General features: G+C 36.8%; 1 protein-coding gene across 3 annotated transcripts in view; it reads right to left on the reverse strand.

Annotated features, from left to right (window-relative positions):
• Positions 1-13,578, reverse strand: part of PLCB1 (phospholipase C beta 1) — a 704,439-nt gene that overhangs the window by 241,093 nt on the left and 449,768 nt on the right. For all 3 annotated transcript variants that reach the window (XM_086701714.1, XM_086701716.1, XM_086701717.1), the window contains exon 4: positions 4,871-5,008. In XM_086701714.1, the coding sequence (XP_086557840.1) occupies positions 4,871-5,008 (138 nt within the window). The remainder of the gene's footprint in view (positions 1-4,870; positions 5,009-13,578) is intronic.

Raw genomic sequence — 13,578 nt, forward strand, 5'->3', positions numbered from 1 at the left:
CACTAAATGGTACTGAAAAAAGCTTGAGAGTTCAGATCATCTTTACTCCCAGATGCTGACATCTGTGTCCTTTGTCACTGAGAAAGTAAAGGCAATCAGAAAATGTCTTCAATTCTCTCCACAGCATGTACCCTTTACTAGCATCCTAACCAATATGCTCTACTTTTTCTTCTCTTATTGATTAAATGTCCTTGCTCGTGTGTAAGCCTAGCCACTCTATTTCTGAACTAGGACAGGGTTAGCACACTTTTTAAATAAAGAACCAGATAGTAAATATTTAAGGCTTTGTGGTCTGTATGGTCTATGTCATAACCACTCAAATTTGTCTCGCAAAAGCAGTCATAGACAATATGTGAACAAATGGAGGTTGCAGTGTCCCAATAAAACTTTATATAAACAGGTGGTAGACCAGACATGCCCCCAGGGTATAGTTTAGTGAGATCTGCACTAGATCCTACTGCTTCTACTCAAGGACTTGCTCCAGCAATTCTCCTTATCTCCTAAATTGGCACCTTGTTTTCTCTCTATGGGACCATTCCACTTAGCATATATGTACATTGTTACTTCTCCCATCTGAAAAATCATCTCTGGACCTCACTTCTCATTTCTCTGCTGTCTTTCACATCAAAACTTCTCAAAAGAGCTTTTGGCTTCTTTTTTTCTCTTTACCAATATTCCCCAGAGCCCACTTCAATAGGCTTTTGACTACACCACTCCACCAAAGTTACTCAAATCAAGGACTTGGATGACCTCCACATCACTAAATGCAATGGTCAATTCTTGGTTTTCACCTTGGGCAGCATTTGACCTTGTTGTTGATACTTTATTCTCCCTGAAACATTTTCTTCCCCTGGCTTCTGACAACACACACCACCTTATTGCCTCCTCACTGGCTACTCCTTCTCAGCTTCTTTTTCTGATTCTTTCTTAGCATAGTTTCTTCATGTTGGAGTATCAATGACTCAGGCTTTGGGCATCCTCTCTATCTATAGTCACTTCCTGGCTGATCTCATCCAGTCTCATTAAATATTATCTATAACTTGATGACTTCCAAATTGATGTATTAGATTTGGCACTTAACTCTAGGCTTGTATATCCAACTCAACATATCCACTTGGGTGTCTAATAGTTATCTCAATCTGAACATAATCAAAACTGAACCCTTGCTATATACCCCCAAATGTATGCTCTACTTTAAATTTTCCCTATGACATAAGTGGTTATTTCCATCCTTCCTGTCTCTTGGGCCAAAACTCTAACGTCATCCTTGATTCTTCTTTTCTTACATGCAACATACAATTTATAAGCTTATGTTCTCAATTTTTCTCCATATATATATATATATATATATATATATATATACACACACATACGTACAGACTTCCTATATATATATATATATATATATCTATATATCCCTTCTCATCTTTTTTTTTTTTTAATTTCTTTTTCAACGTTTTTATTTATTTTTGGGACAGAGAGAGACAGAGCATGAACGGGGTAGGGGCAGAGAGAGAGGGAGACACAGAATTGGAAACAGGCTCCAGGCTCCGAGCCATCAGCCCAGAGCCTGACGCGGGGCTCGAACTCACGGACCGCGAGATCGCGACCTGGCTGAAGTCGGACGCTTAACCGACTGCGCCACCCAGGCGCCCCTCCCTTCTCATCTTTTATCTCATCTTTTACACAGCTCCACTTTAGTCTAAGTCACTAACAACTCACTGCAAATATTTTAGTAGTTTCTTCACTGGTATTCCCTGCTTCCATTATAGCCTTTCCCCATATGGTCCATTATTGACTAAAAGGTTAAGTCAGGTCATGTTCGTCCTCTGCTCAAAACCCTCCAATGGCTTCCATCTTCCTCACAATAAAAGCTAAAGTCGTTCAGAAGCCCATATTATAACACAAGGAATGAACTTGTTTCCTTAGCTGGTTTCCTTTGCTGATACCTCCAACTCTGCCACAAGTCATGTAGCTGTGAGTGGAGAACTATTAGAAGTTAATGGTAGAAGAGTAAAAAGGATGGGTGGAGATATTCACTTCCACCCTGTGGTTCCAGGGAGTGGTCAGGACATCCCAGGAAAGGTGGGGGGGGGGGGGTACTGAAGTACAGGAGTTCCTGAGGGTAGCAAATGTGGATGTGGCCATTGGTCCTTACAGGAGTAGGAGATTCAGGGAGAAGTATTTGACCCAGAGGACAAATGTGAAACCACCTATCCCTGGCATTAAAGGGAAGTGCCCTTGCAGGGAGCAGGGAAAGCTGATCCTTAGAGTACAGAGTGGTTGGCAAATCAAACTGCATAACAAAAAGTATGACTGAGATATGCAGGAGACACCATGTTTTTAGTCCAACTGTGGAGAAAAAAAGAAAGACAGTGTTCACCCCACTTTTTTAAAAGAGTCACTTGTCTTAAAAAATAAATAAAAAGTTCAAATTCAGGTAATTTATGTAAGAAAGAAAGCATGCAAATCTGGAATAATATATTTAGGAAAGTTCAAGTCCTACTTCTAATTATTTTTTTTTAAATTGATCCAAGAGATTTCTCAGAAATCTATGATATTGCTGTAACTGAGCAACTTCCTTCAAATTTTTTTGCCTTCTCTGTGCACTCCATAAAGAAATAGCTTCCTTCTCCCACCCTCATACCCTCTCCTCCTACTTTATTCTTCTACACAGATCTCCATCTGACCTACAATATGTTTATTTCATAACTGTGATTTATCTGTTTATTTCTCCCAGAATGTTGGCTCTGAGCATTCTAGAATGCTGTATCCATAACACTGGAATTGTGGTTGGCACAGAGAAGGCAACTGACAAATATGTGTTGAATGAATGGATGAGCCAGAATCTCTTTGTAAATAATTTCTTCTGGAGATATTTGAGTTTCAAAGAAGCTTCGGTTTCTGTCAGACATTCTACATAATGAGAGAGGCTGTCTCCTTTGGTGTTGACACTACACAAAGCATCATGTACATTGGCCCCAGAGATTAAATAAAAGGTGTGATGTTATGAGACAATTCTGACAATTAGAAGGGGGGAAAGTAAATTTTCAGAGTAAAATGGTGTTTGCAAATCTTAACATTCCAGCGAGCAATTTCAGTGGGGAAAAAAATACCCTAAAGGGAAGGCAAGGGAGGCAAAACATTCTGTAGCCTCATTAATTATACCAGGAACATCAAGTTGCTGCTGGAAAAAATGTCTACAGATGCAGTCCTGATGGAGAATATTACAGTGTTCAGAAATCAAAATCCCTAAAGAAAATTAGTGGGAAGGAATGCACAGAGAGAAGGAAATTGAATATGTTTTAAACCTAACTGCACAAAGGTTTAATACAGTATAAGATATGTAGATTGACTTGCAATATAAAATCTATATTCATTCTTAGTAAAAGCCTCCCTGAAAGTCACTGCCATTTTTTGAATGTTTTTGAGAGTTCATGAATCTCGTGAATTGGTTATTTTTTAAAGTGAATATGGTTGTATTTAAGGAACAATATTTCAAAAATATTTTGCAGGTAGTTAATATTTAATTATCTGTATTCATTCATCCAACCATCCAACCAACCATCCGTCTACATTTTGAGAAATGAAGTATATACAACTCACAGATTACCAGCAGTATACCAGAATAAGAACTCATGGTAGGCAAATTAATGCTGTCATGCAGTGTTTCACAGAACTGAAGTCTCTCCAAATGTCTAAGTTATACTACAGAAGCAAATGGGTGACTTGGTTCTTAAAGAGAGAAAATAGATTAGGTCTGTAACACGGTTTTGGAGAGTAGTTTCTAAAAACCTCAGACTGTTAAAAGTGGTTGGCACTTCATTCATTCCATTATAAGAAATGAAGTCGATGTTTTTGTAAATGTTGGAAATAAGGCTCTACCATGATCACTAAAGAATAGAGGTCAGACCATTACTTCTGGTGTAATTCAGGGAACTGTCAGACCACTGAGGGTTAAACATTTATAAATCACAATGATGACTGGCTTGACAGAACCTCATAGTTGTGGTCCTTGACATGAGAAGTTCTGTAAGAGCACAGATATGACATACAAACTTAAAAGTATTTTTTGACTCATAATCTTAAGTCTTGAAGGAAATGTATGAAGGGAAAGGATCATCACTAGTATCCTATAAACTATAAACATGAAAAAAGAAAGTTCTTTCAATTATTTTCATTTTAGCACTCTTTTCATGGCAACTGGACTATTCGAGAGAAAGCATCAAAGTTGAGTCCAGGGTTCCCAGAAGTTCACAGCTTCCAGTTTGATAGAGCTTGCTTATATTATAGTTGTTTCTGTATGTATCTGAAAGGCCTGCTATGTTAGTGAATTAGCAACTCCTTAATGGAGAGGCCCTTTCTAATTTACCATTCTAGTGCATAACTAAATAATTGTTATTTATTGATATTATTTGAATTTTTTACTTTAAAATCGTTTCCTTCCTTAATTGAGCAGCTACCATGTGCATGGTGGTGAGCTAGGTGCTACTCAGCATAAAAGAGGTTAAAAAGGTGCTAAGGATGGTTGGAAAAGAGATGGGGCTGGAAGTGACATGGGATGAGGCTAAGAGAGAATGAGCTGGGATAAGGTGTTTAGGTAAAATAAAAAGTTGTTTCACCTGTATTTTCTTCTGCAAAGAAATTATATCAAATGCCTCATTCCTAATGAAAAATCTCCATAATTCTTAGTAGATGCCATTATTTGGAAGTGTTTGAATTACACTTCCACTTGGCAGCTGAATTATTTTTAGATGTAATTTTAACACGTGTTAAATATGACAAAAACCCAGTCTTTTGCAGGCATCAGTACAATATCGTAAGGGTTCAGAGTGAGGTGACAAGCATCAGAAGTTTCTATCCACCATACCTTGGCCACTTCCTCTTGGAAAGCCACGAGATTCAAATGGGAGATGTTAACTAAGTCAGGCCCGTACACCACCGTTATCATGCGATGCTCCAAGCGTCCGATGTTCCCCACATCCAAAAGTTCACGTAATTTGGGGTCCTGGATAATAAACGTTGAAAAAAGTTAGTCTATAGCTAGAGATTCCAACATGGTAGCATAGTTCCAAAAGTGTTACACCTACAATGTCTTCAAAACAAAACTGCCTTTTATTAGTACTAGAAAATGGTAGGATTGAAGTCCCTAAGCCCATGATGGACTAGAGAGGTGAAGTAACTTGCCAAAAGTTTGTGGAAAGAGAATTTCTGACTCAAGACTTATGGTGTTCATGTCATTATATGAAGAGAAATGAATCAGAGAAAGACAAACACTGTATGATATCACTCACATGCATAATCTCAAAAAAGCAGAATTCATAGAAACAGAGAATAGAGTGGTAGCTACCAGGGGCAAGGGTATGTGGAAAATGGAGAGATTTTGTTTAAAGAGTACAAACTTCCAGATTCAAGATGTAAATGTTTTAAGGACCTAATGTACAGCATGGTGATTACAGGTAATAATATTGCTGGAAAGATGCTAATAGAGTAGATCTCAAGTGTTCTCACCAGAAAAAAAGAATGGTAATTATGTGATATGATGGAGGTGTTTGCTAACTTTATGGTGACAATCATATTGCAATATATACTTGTACCAAATCATCATGTTGTACATCTTAAGCTTACACAATATTACCTGGTAATTATATCTCAATAAACCTGAAAAAAGAAAAAGACTTATGGTCCTTGGTCAATGGCTCTTTCTCATACATCATTTAGTAGCAGCATATTTTTATGTGCCATAATTCTCCCTTAATTTCCTCCAATCATCCCCTGACTCAAATATTGAAATACAAAATCTCATCTCTCTCTTCAGTTCATGACACATTAAGACGAAGAAGATGATTCTTATGGAATCAAAACATGATAATGCTGTCTTGAGTTGAGGCAGAAACATGGCTGAGAATCACAGTTGTGGACCCTCTCCAACACTGAGTTCATTGTAAAGAAATAGGCTGTTAGCAAGATGGTGGCACCTGCCATGAATATGTTCATTTCAATTCTATCCTCAGAATGTACTGGGATTTGGACATAGAGAACTTTTGCTGTCTTTTCAGAGCAAGTTTGATTCTCTGGGGCACCGTAAGTGTGGATCCCTTGGCAATTTAGTCATGATGGGAAATGGAGGTTTCTAAAACCTCCTGAATTCAGAGTAAGACCTAAAATAAAACTCATTCATCTTGGCTGAATTTATTTTCCTCTCATATGAAATGAGAGATCCATGCAGAAAATTAATCAAACCAACCACTTAGCAAATCTGCAGCCAGCTTCAAAGCAAGAAATAAAATTGTATTCTTATTTATTTAGCAAAATGCTGGACCAACAAGGCCTGGTTATTCTGACCTCCTTTCTAAGGTTTTAATTTATAGCATCCTTACAAAGAAAAAATGGACTTAAAAAAAAAAAGAAAGAAAATAAAATCTTTCCAGCTAAATAATTTGATTTGGTGCCATTAATTATGTCTTAAAAGGTATTAAATGTTTCTCCTCTGTTTGGCTGTGTAAAAAGGAACATTTTCAGGTAAGTTATGAAGAGAGAAAAATCCATTTCAAAGATGTGCCTAATATAATTAAAACCTCAACTCCACTAACAAGTTGAGAACTTATCAAGTACATCAGGCCTCCGAGAAAGATCAAATGCTATTACAAGAACATCAGTTTGCATGGCCTAGAAAAGGAGAAAACTAGAGTAAGGATTTTATTAAGTAAACAATAGCAAAAAAAGAAATTTTTAGCATTCTGGCATTAATGAAAGATTGAAGGAAAATGGTCAGGAAGAATGGACTTTTTTGTGAAGGCTAATATAGAATGATTCTAGCTATTCTGTGAAATGAATTACATCATGATTTTTGAAAATTTTTATTTATTTTTTTAATTCAAGTGTAATTAACATACAGTGTTATATTAGTTTTGGGTGTACAGTATAATGAAGAAACAATTCTGTACATTTCTCAGTGCTCATCACGATAAATGTATTTTTTGTCTTATTCACCTTTTTCACCCATACCTTGACTACCTCCCCTCTGGCTACCACCAGTTCATTCTCATTCTCTGATTTAAGAGTCTGTTTTGTTTGTTTGTCACTTTTTTTGCTCTGTTCATTTGCATCATAGTTTTTGAAAACTGCTTAGGCAAAGTTAGAAAAGAAAATGATCAGTCCTTTTAATTTTGTGTGTGTGTACTTGGAAGAGAAAGATAATTCTCAGAAACCATCTGAAATTTGTAATTATAAATCACAAGTTTTGAATCAATGAATACAGAGTCTATCTGCGATATTGTGATTTATAGGAAAAATAGATTTGATCATTCAGATGATGAAAATATATTTCTCATAAGTATTTTGTCCTAGTCTGAGGGTCCTGGCTCACAGTCCCTAAAACCCAAGCATTTTCTGTTCAGTCTGCACTACTTTACCACTTGATTCTCATGTCCTTTTGCTCATTTATTAAATAGTAACTGATCAAAGAGTGCCACCTCTGAGAACTATAGAGACAAGAAGTGGGGATCAGGATGTTCACCTGAGTTGTCCTTGAGCTATAGGAATGCAAGGCAAGTAGAGAGCACCCAGCAGAGGTGCCAGAATAGAAGATAATTCTGGAGGGGTGCATGGTGACTCATTGTTATGCCTCCAGCTCTTGATCTCAGCTCATGTCATGATCACATGGTTTGTGAGATGGAGCCCCACATCAGGATCCATGCTGACAGCATGGAGCCCGCTTGGGATTCTCTCTTCCCCTCACCTGCTTGTGCTCTCTCTCTCTCTCTCTCTCTCTCTCTCTCAAAATAAATAAATTAAACTTAAAACAAACTTGTTAAAAAAAAGAAAATAATTCTGGAAAAGGACAATATTGTTAGGTACAGTCAACAAGAATTTATAAGATGATCCGCTCTTTGTGGTGTCTCTGTAAAAGTTATCTCACTAATGGCTATTAATATATAATTAAAAAAATAATTGACATTTATGTAATTAAAAATGTGGAATAAAGTATTTGGAGGTAATGTCTGGATTTGGGAGGATGAGAAAGGCTAGCAAAATGAAGATGTGATGACTGAATCTGAGAAGAAGATATCTGAGAAACCATCCTATAAGTCTCTCTACATCTGAGATGGTTGTACAATAAATAATAAAAAGTATTGAACATGAACTGCGGGCACAGTAATATATGAGAAATATTCCTTCAATATTTAAAATTATGTAATCTGGAAGTAAAGAGAAATTGTTTAAAGTATATATATAATAAGCAAGGTTCTTACTAATGTCCTTTTTGGTGATGGAGCATACCAATTTTTAAACTATATTTTACTGTGTTTGCTGCCATTAATAATTTTATTTGTCTTTACAACTATGTCTTTCTTTCATCAGCATCAAACTTGGGTTATGTTAGAATCCTCTCCCTTAAGAAATGACTTTACTTTTCTTTTTACCTATACTCTGAGTTTTCTCAATTTGAACACAATATCCCAAGCTGACATGGTAGCTTCAAACCTCGGTTTCATTATTGAGCATGTTGACATCTGAGGGATATACTGAATAAGATATTTGTCCTTTCAAGTACCAAAAATTGCCCTCAGCTGTTTACAGCAGAAAAGACCCTCAGAGAATTATCTGGAAGGGGGATTTATCTGGAAGGATAAACAGCAAAGTGCTATTTGGAAAACTTTACAGGTAGAAAGAATTTAATGGAAATAGATGTCCAAAAAATGGCTGCTTCTGGGGTACATCAGTCTCAGGTCTGGGAATATGAGTGGCTGCATTTCAAAAACGAATGAATAAAATTAAAACAGGAATAATAATAAATGCCTACAGAAAATTTGCATGAAAAACACCCCCTTGTAAAAATCTATTCTACAAAGGATTTTATGCCTGAGGTTTTTCTTATTGATTGAGACTCCTGACCAGTTTTCAGAGAAGTACTTAGCTACTCAGGTTACTACCAGACTCAAACATATTTCTGGACCCCTGCAGTTGATACACATTACTTGAAATTTTTATAAAGAAAGCAAGCTATCTTTACAATTCTGTAAACCAGTTCATGGTCTCTGTTGAAGCATACTAAAGAATATAGCTCACAAAAAAATAAGAGGAGCGATGAACTTGGAATTTCATATTTTCACTAAGTTGTCACTCAAGGACTGCTTTCTGCAGAGAATATCCTAGATATGTCTCCACAGTTCAAATTAACCAGAACAGCTAAGAATCCTGGCAGCTATAATTTAACTGCACTGTGAAAGGTAAGTCTTAGATCACTTCCATTTCCCTAAGAGTTACAAAATGGAGACTGTCTCACTGAATAAGTTCACTTTCTTTCAATCGTTAAGATTCATGATTAAATTACTTCATGTCTGTCGCAAAGAAAGTTGCTCAACTTAATAATTCTCCTTCCAGGTAATAGACCACTGAAGAAAGTAAAGGCCATTCTATATCTGAGACACAAGGACTCCATTACAGCACGTGTTAGTGTAATTATATCTTTAAAATTTTTTAAATTAATGGAAGGGATAAACACCAGCCACAGGATGATTTTTCAAAGAGGTAAATGCCAGTTTCAACTTTCATTCCTTAATATGACTTTTAAAGAAAAGCTGTCTTATTTGTATATTTGATATCTACAAAATAAAATACCTTTTTTTTTAATTTTTTTTCAACGTTTACTTATTTTTGGGACAGAGAGAGACAGAGCATGAACGAGGGAGGGGCAGAGAGAGAGGGAGACACAGAATCGGAAACAGGCTCCAGGCTCCGAGCCATCAGCCCAGAGCCCGATGCGGGGCTCGAACTCCCGGACCGCGAGATCGTGACCTGGCTGAAGTCCGACGTCCAATCGACTGCGCCACCCAGGCGCCCCTAAAATACCTTTTAAAGACCTGTACATTTCATTTTTGACACCAGAAACATTTTGGTACTGAAAATATACCTTACTCACCCCCATGAACTAGATCTTTATTGGATTTTAAGTTTATGGAGTAATTTGTATATTAGGTTAATTTTATTCTCGGTACTGAATGCAACATTTTCAACCTGAATTGCAGTTATATGGATATAACTGTAATCCATCATTTATATAAATGATCAGGGAAAAATCTTTCACTTAACACTCAATACAATAGTCAAAAATAAACATGACAGATTCCTTGTTATACTCAAGTGACCTTAGTACAGCCAAGCTTTGTAGGTATAAAGCTACCTCTTCTTTGAAAACAGAGCAAACTCTTTTTTGTTCAAATTTTGTTGTAAAAGAAAGATATTAACTTATATCCAGGGTGGTTCTTCATCGAGTTCCTGAATTTAACATTTGCCTCTCAAAAAAAAAAAAAAAAAAGACTAACAAATTCCCTTGGAATCAATACTTATCATCACACCTTTCATTTTAAAAGTTTCTCTCTCCTAGATATTTGCAAATGACATATCCGATAAAGGGCTAGTATGCAAAATGTATAAAGAACTTATAAAACTCAACATCCCCAAAATGAATAGTCCAATTAAAAATGGGCTGAAGACATGAATAGACATTTTTCCAAATAAGACATACAGATGGCCAACAGATATATGAAAAGATGCTCAATATCACTGATCATCAGGAAAATGCAAATCAAAATTACAATGAGATATCACCTCACAACTGTCAGAATGGCTAAAGTCAACAACAAAAGAAACAACAGGTGTTGATGAGGATGTGGAGAAAGGGGAATTCTTTTGTACTGCCAGTAGGATGCAAACTGGTGCAGCCACTCTGAGAAACAGTATGGAGTTTCCTCAAAAAGTTAAGAATAGAACTACTCTATGATCTGGCAATCGCACTACTTGGTATTTATCCAAAGAATAAAAAAATACTAATTCAAAGGGATACACTCACCCCAATGTTTATGGCAGTATTATCTACAACAGCCAAAGTATGGAAACAGCCACTTGGCTGAAATGTCACTCAGCCATAGAAGAAGAATGAAATTTTGCCTTTTGCAACGACATGGATGGAGCTAGAAACTATAATGCTAAGTGAAATAAGTCAGTCAGAAAAAGACAAATAGCATATGATTTCACTCATTTGTGAATTTAAGAAATAATACAAGAAAAAGGAGAAAAAAAGAGAGGCAAATTAAGAAATAGGCATTGAACTAAAAAAAACTGACAGTTTCCAGAAGGGAGGGATAGGGGGATGAACTAAACAGGTGATGGGGATTAAGGAGGACAGTTGTGATGAGCACCCTGTGATGTACGGAAGTGTTGAATCACTATATTGTACATCTGAAACTACTATTACATTGTGTGTTAACTAAATGGATTTTAAATAAAAAACTTAAAAAAATAAAATAAAAGTTTCTCCCTCCTTTTAATGAACGTGATGAGGAATGTCATGCTCACTAGGATGTAGCTCAGGCAGCTGACACAGCCAGCAAGCCTTTTTAGATAAAACACTACCCACTTGCATGGACCACAACTCTGAAATACGGTGCTGCGAACATTCTCCTATGCAGGAGGAAGACTTGGAGGATGTGGTTTATGCTTTTCTTCCTGCAAGTGAAAGATGGGGAGGTCTTGAATGTTTTTCAGCTATTCCTTTAGATGGAGGAAGCAAGAGGAGAGCAGACGTACTATGACAAAGAAAAGTGACTATGGTTAAATACTAGAAAGAAGAAAGAGCAGGTAGAGTGCTGTCCTTCATATTTCACAGTGGTATTATCATAACAAGATCATTTACGTTTGTTTTGGACAGAGTAGTGATGAATGTATAAAGACATTCTCCACTCCACTCATGGGGAGCCTCAGTGTACAAGTGAATCTACTAATGGAAAAAAAATATAGTTGGCTTGCCTAGGCACCTCCATCCAAAATAAAATAGCTTGAAGATGCCAGGCATGAATTGCGCTAAAATTAGCATGCTTTTCAAATCTAAAAAGAAAAAAATAGTTTGGAAAAATGTAAAGGCAACCATCCTGTAAAATATTCCCCTTGAATATGGAGGTATCCATGCAGCTAAAAATTTGGTCATCCTTGGGAATAGCCACAGAGAAAACAAAAATAAAATTCAAGGAGAATGTCCAAATAGCATTCTAGTGACGAATTAAAAAATTTAACTGTTTGATGTTTTTCTTCTTTCCTTACAAGCTCAGAGTGTAGTTTCATGTATTTTCAAAAGCTAGAAGGAAAAGAAAGAGAAAGAGGATGCTGGAGGCATTTCAGGTGGCTGACACTCAGAAGTAGCAGAAAAAAAGGAATTAAAATGAAATGCCTAGATTCCTGGGAACAAGTGAGTTAGTTCCAGAATGTGGAGATGTTCAACGGACATTATCCAAAGCTGGACCAATGTGTCTGTTTCGAGAAGTTGCATTATCTAAGCTGGGTTGGATCATAGAATGTTTGGCTTGGATAACAGAATGTTTGTCTAATAGACAAACTTGGCTTGGCTAATAGAATGTTCATCTTGATGCTCCAGAAGCAGACCTGAGTCAAAGATCTGGGGGCAAGTAGGTTAATTTGGAGGTAATAACAAGAAAGGCAATGAGGAAGTGGGAAAGTAAGACAGGAACAGAGAAAGCCAATGAATGATGTGTTAATGACAGGTTTTACCACTTTGAACAACTGAGGCTCAATTCATCCAGGGTCACTCCAAGGGACCGTGAAGAACACACCCGAGAATGTTCCCCAAGGAGCCTGGAAACCAGAGCATTGATCTGTTCAATCTCATCTATCATTGGTCGGGGGGGGGGTGTCTCTCCTGGGGGCTCTCTCGCATTATGGCCAGAAATTCCGCATCCTCAGGACTATATGGGAACCCTGCAGGCCACCCCCATGGGCCAGTGGAGTACAAATGCCCTGAAAATGTCCGTTACAGTGTTGAAGTAATGACTAAGAAATAAGAAAATGTTACCCTGATACTGATGAATCTCCATGTATTCTATGGGATCTACTTTTGAAGAAATTTCCGCAGGGCAAATAGATAAATTCTTATCTATTCAATTCTCTAATAAAAATAATACAGGTAATGACAATAGGTTTTTAAAATTAGTAACTTAGTTATGTGTCAAGCAGCACTCTCACTGTTCTATATTGCCCCCTTTGTTTAGTCAACAAATTAACACTGAGAAGTAACTATGTTGTTGTTGTTTTTCCCCCTCAATTTGCAAATGAGAATTCTGAGGTTTAGAGGAGTAATTTGCCAAGTTTTATAAAATAGGGGGAAGGGAGATTTGACTCCAAGTACATCTGATTGTAAAGTCTAAGCTGCCGCCATATCATATTGTGCTAAAGGGGGTAGCCAATTGCATGGGGTTTCTATAAAAATAGTGCAAATAGTTCAACTAGCAGAATAAACTTAAATTTAAATGAATCAGCTTCTATTCAAATCATCTCCTGTAGTGATATTTTAGACAGCTCGTAAAAATACAAAATAAACCAAATGTGAAATTAAAATAGGAAAGAAACAGGGTCTAATGACACCACTTGTCTTCCTGGGGAAGAATGGAAGCTGAACGGCCAGATTTAATCATCATTTGGACCACCATCCTTACTGAAAGTAAAAGTGCATGAAATACATAGCAGGTTTTTTTTTTTTTTTTTTTAAGTCACTGGGAAAAAGTA

Source organism: Puma concolor, chromosome A3 (genome assembly GCF_028749965.1).
Source record: "Puma concolor isolate L17-30 chromosome A3, mPumCon1.1.hap2, whole genome shotgun sequence".
Lineage (NCBI taxonomy): Eukaryota > Metazoa > Chordata > Mammalia > Carnivora > Felidae > Puma > Puma concolor.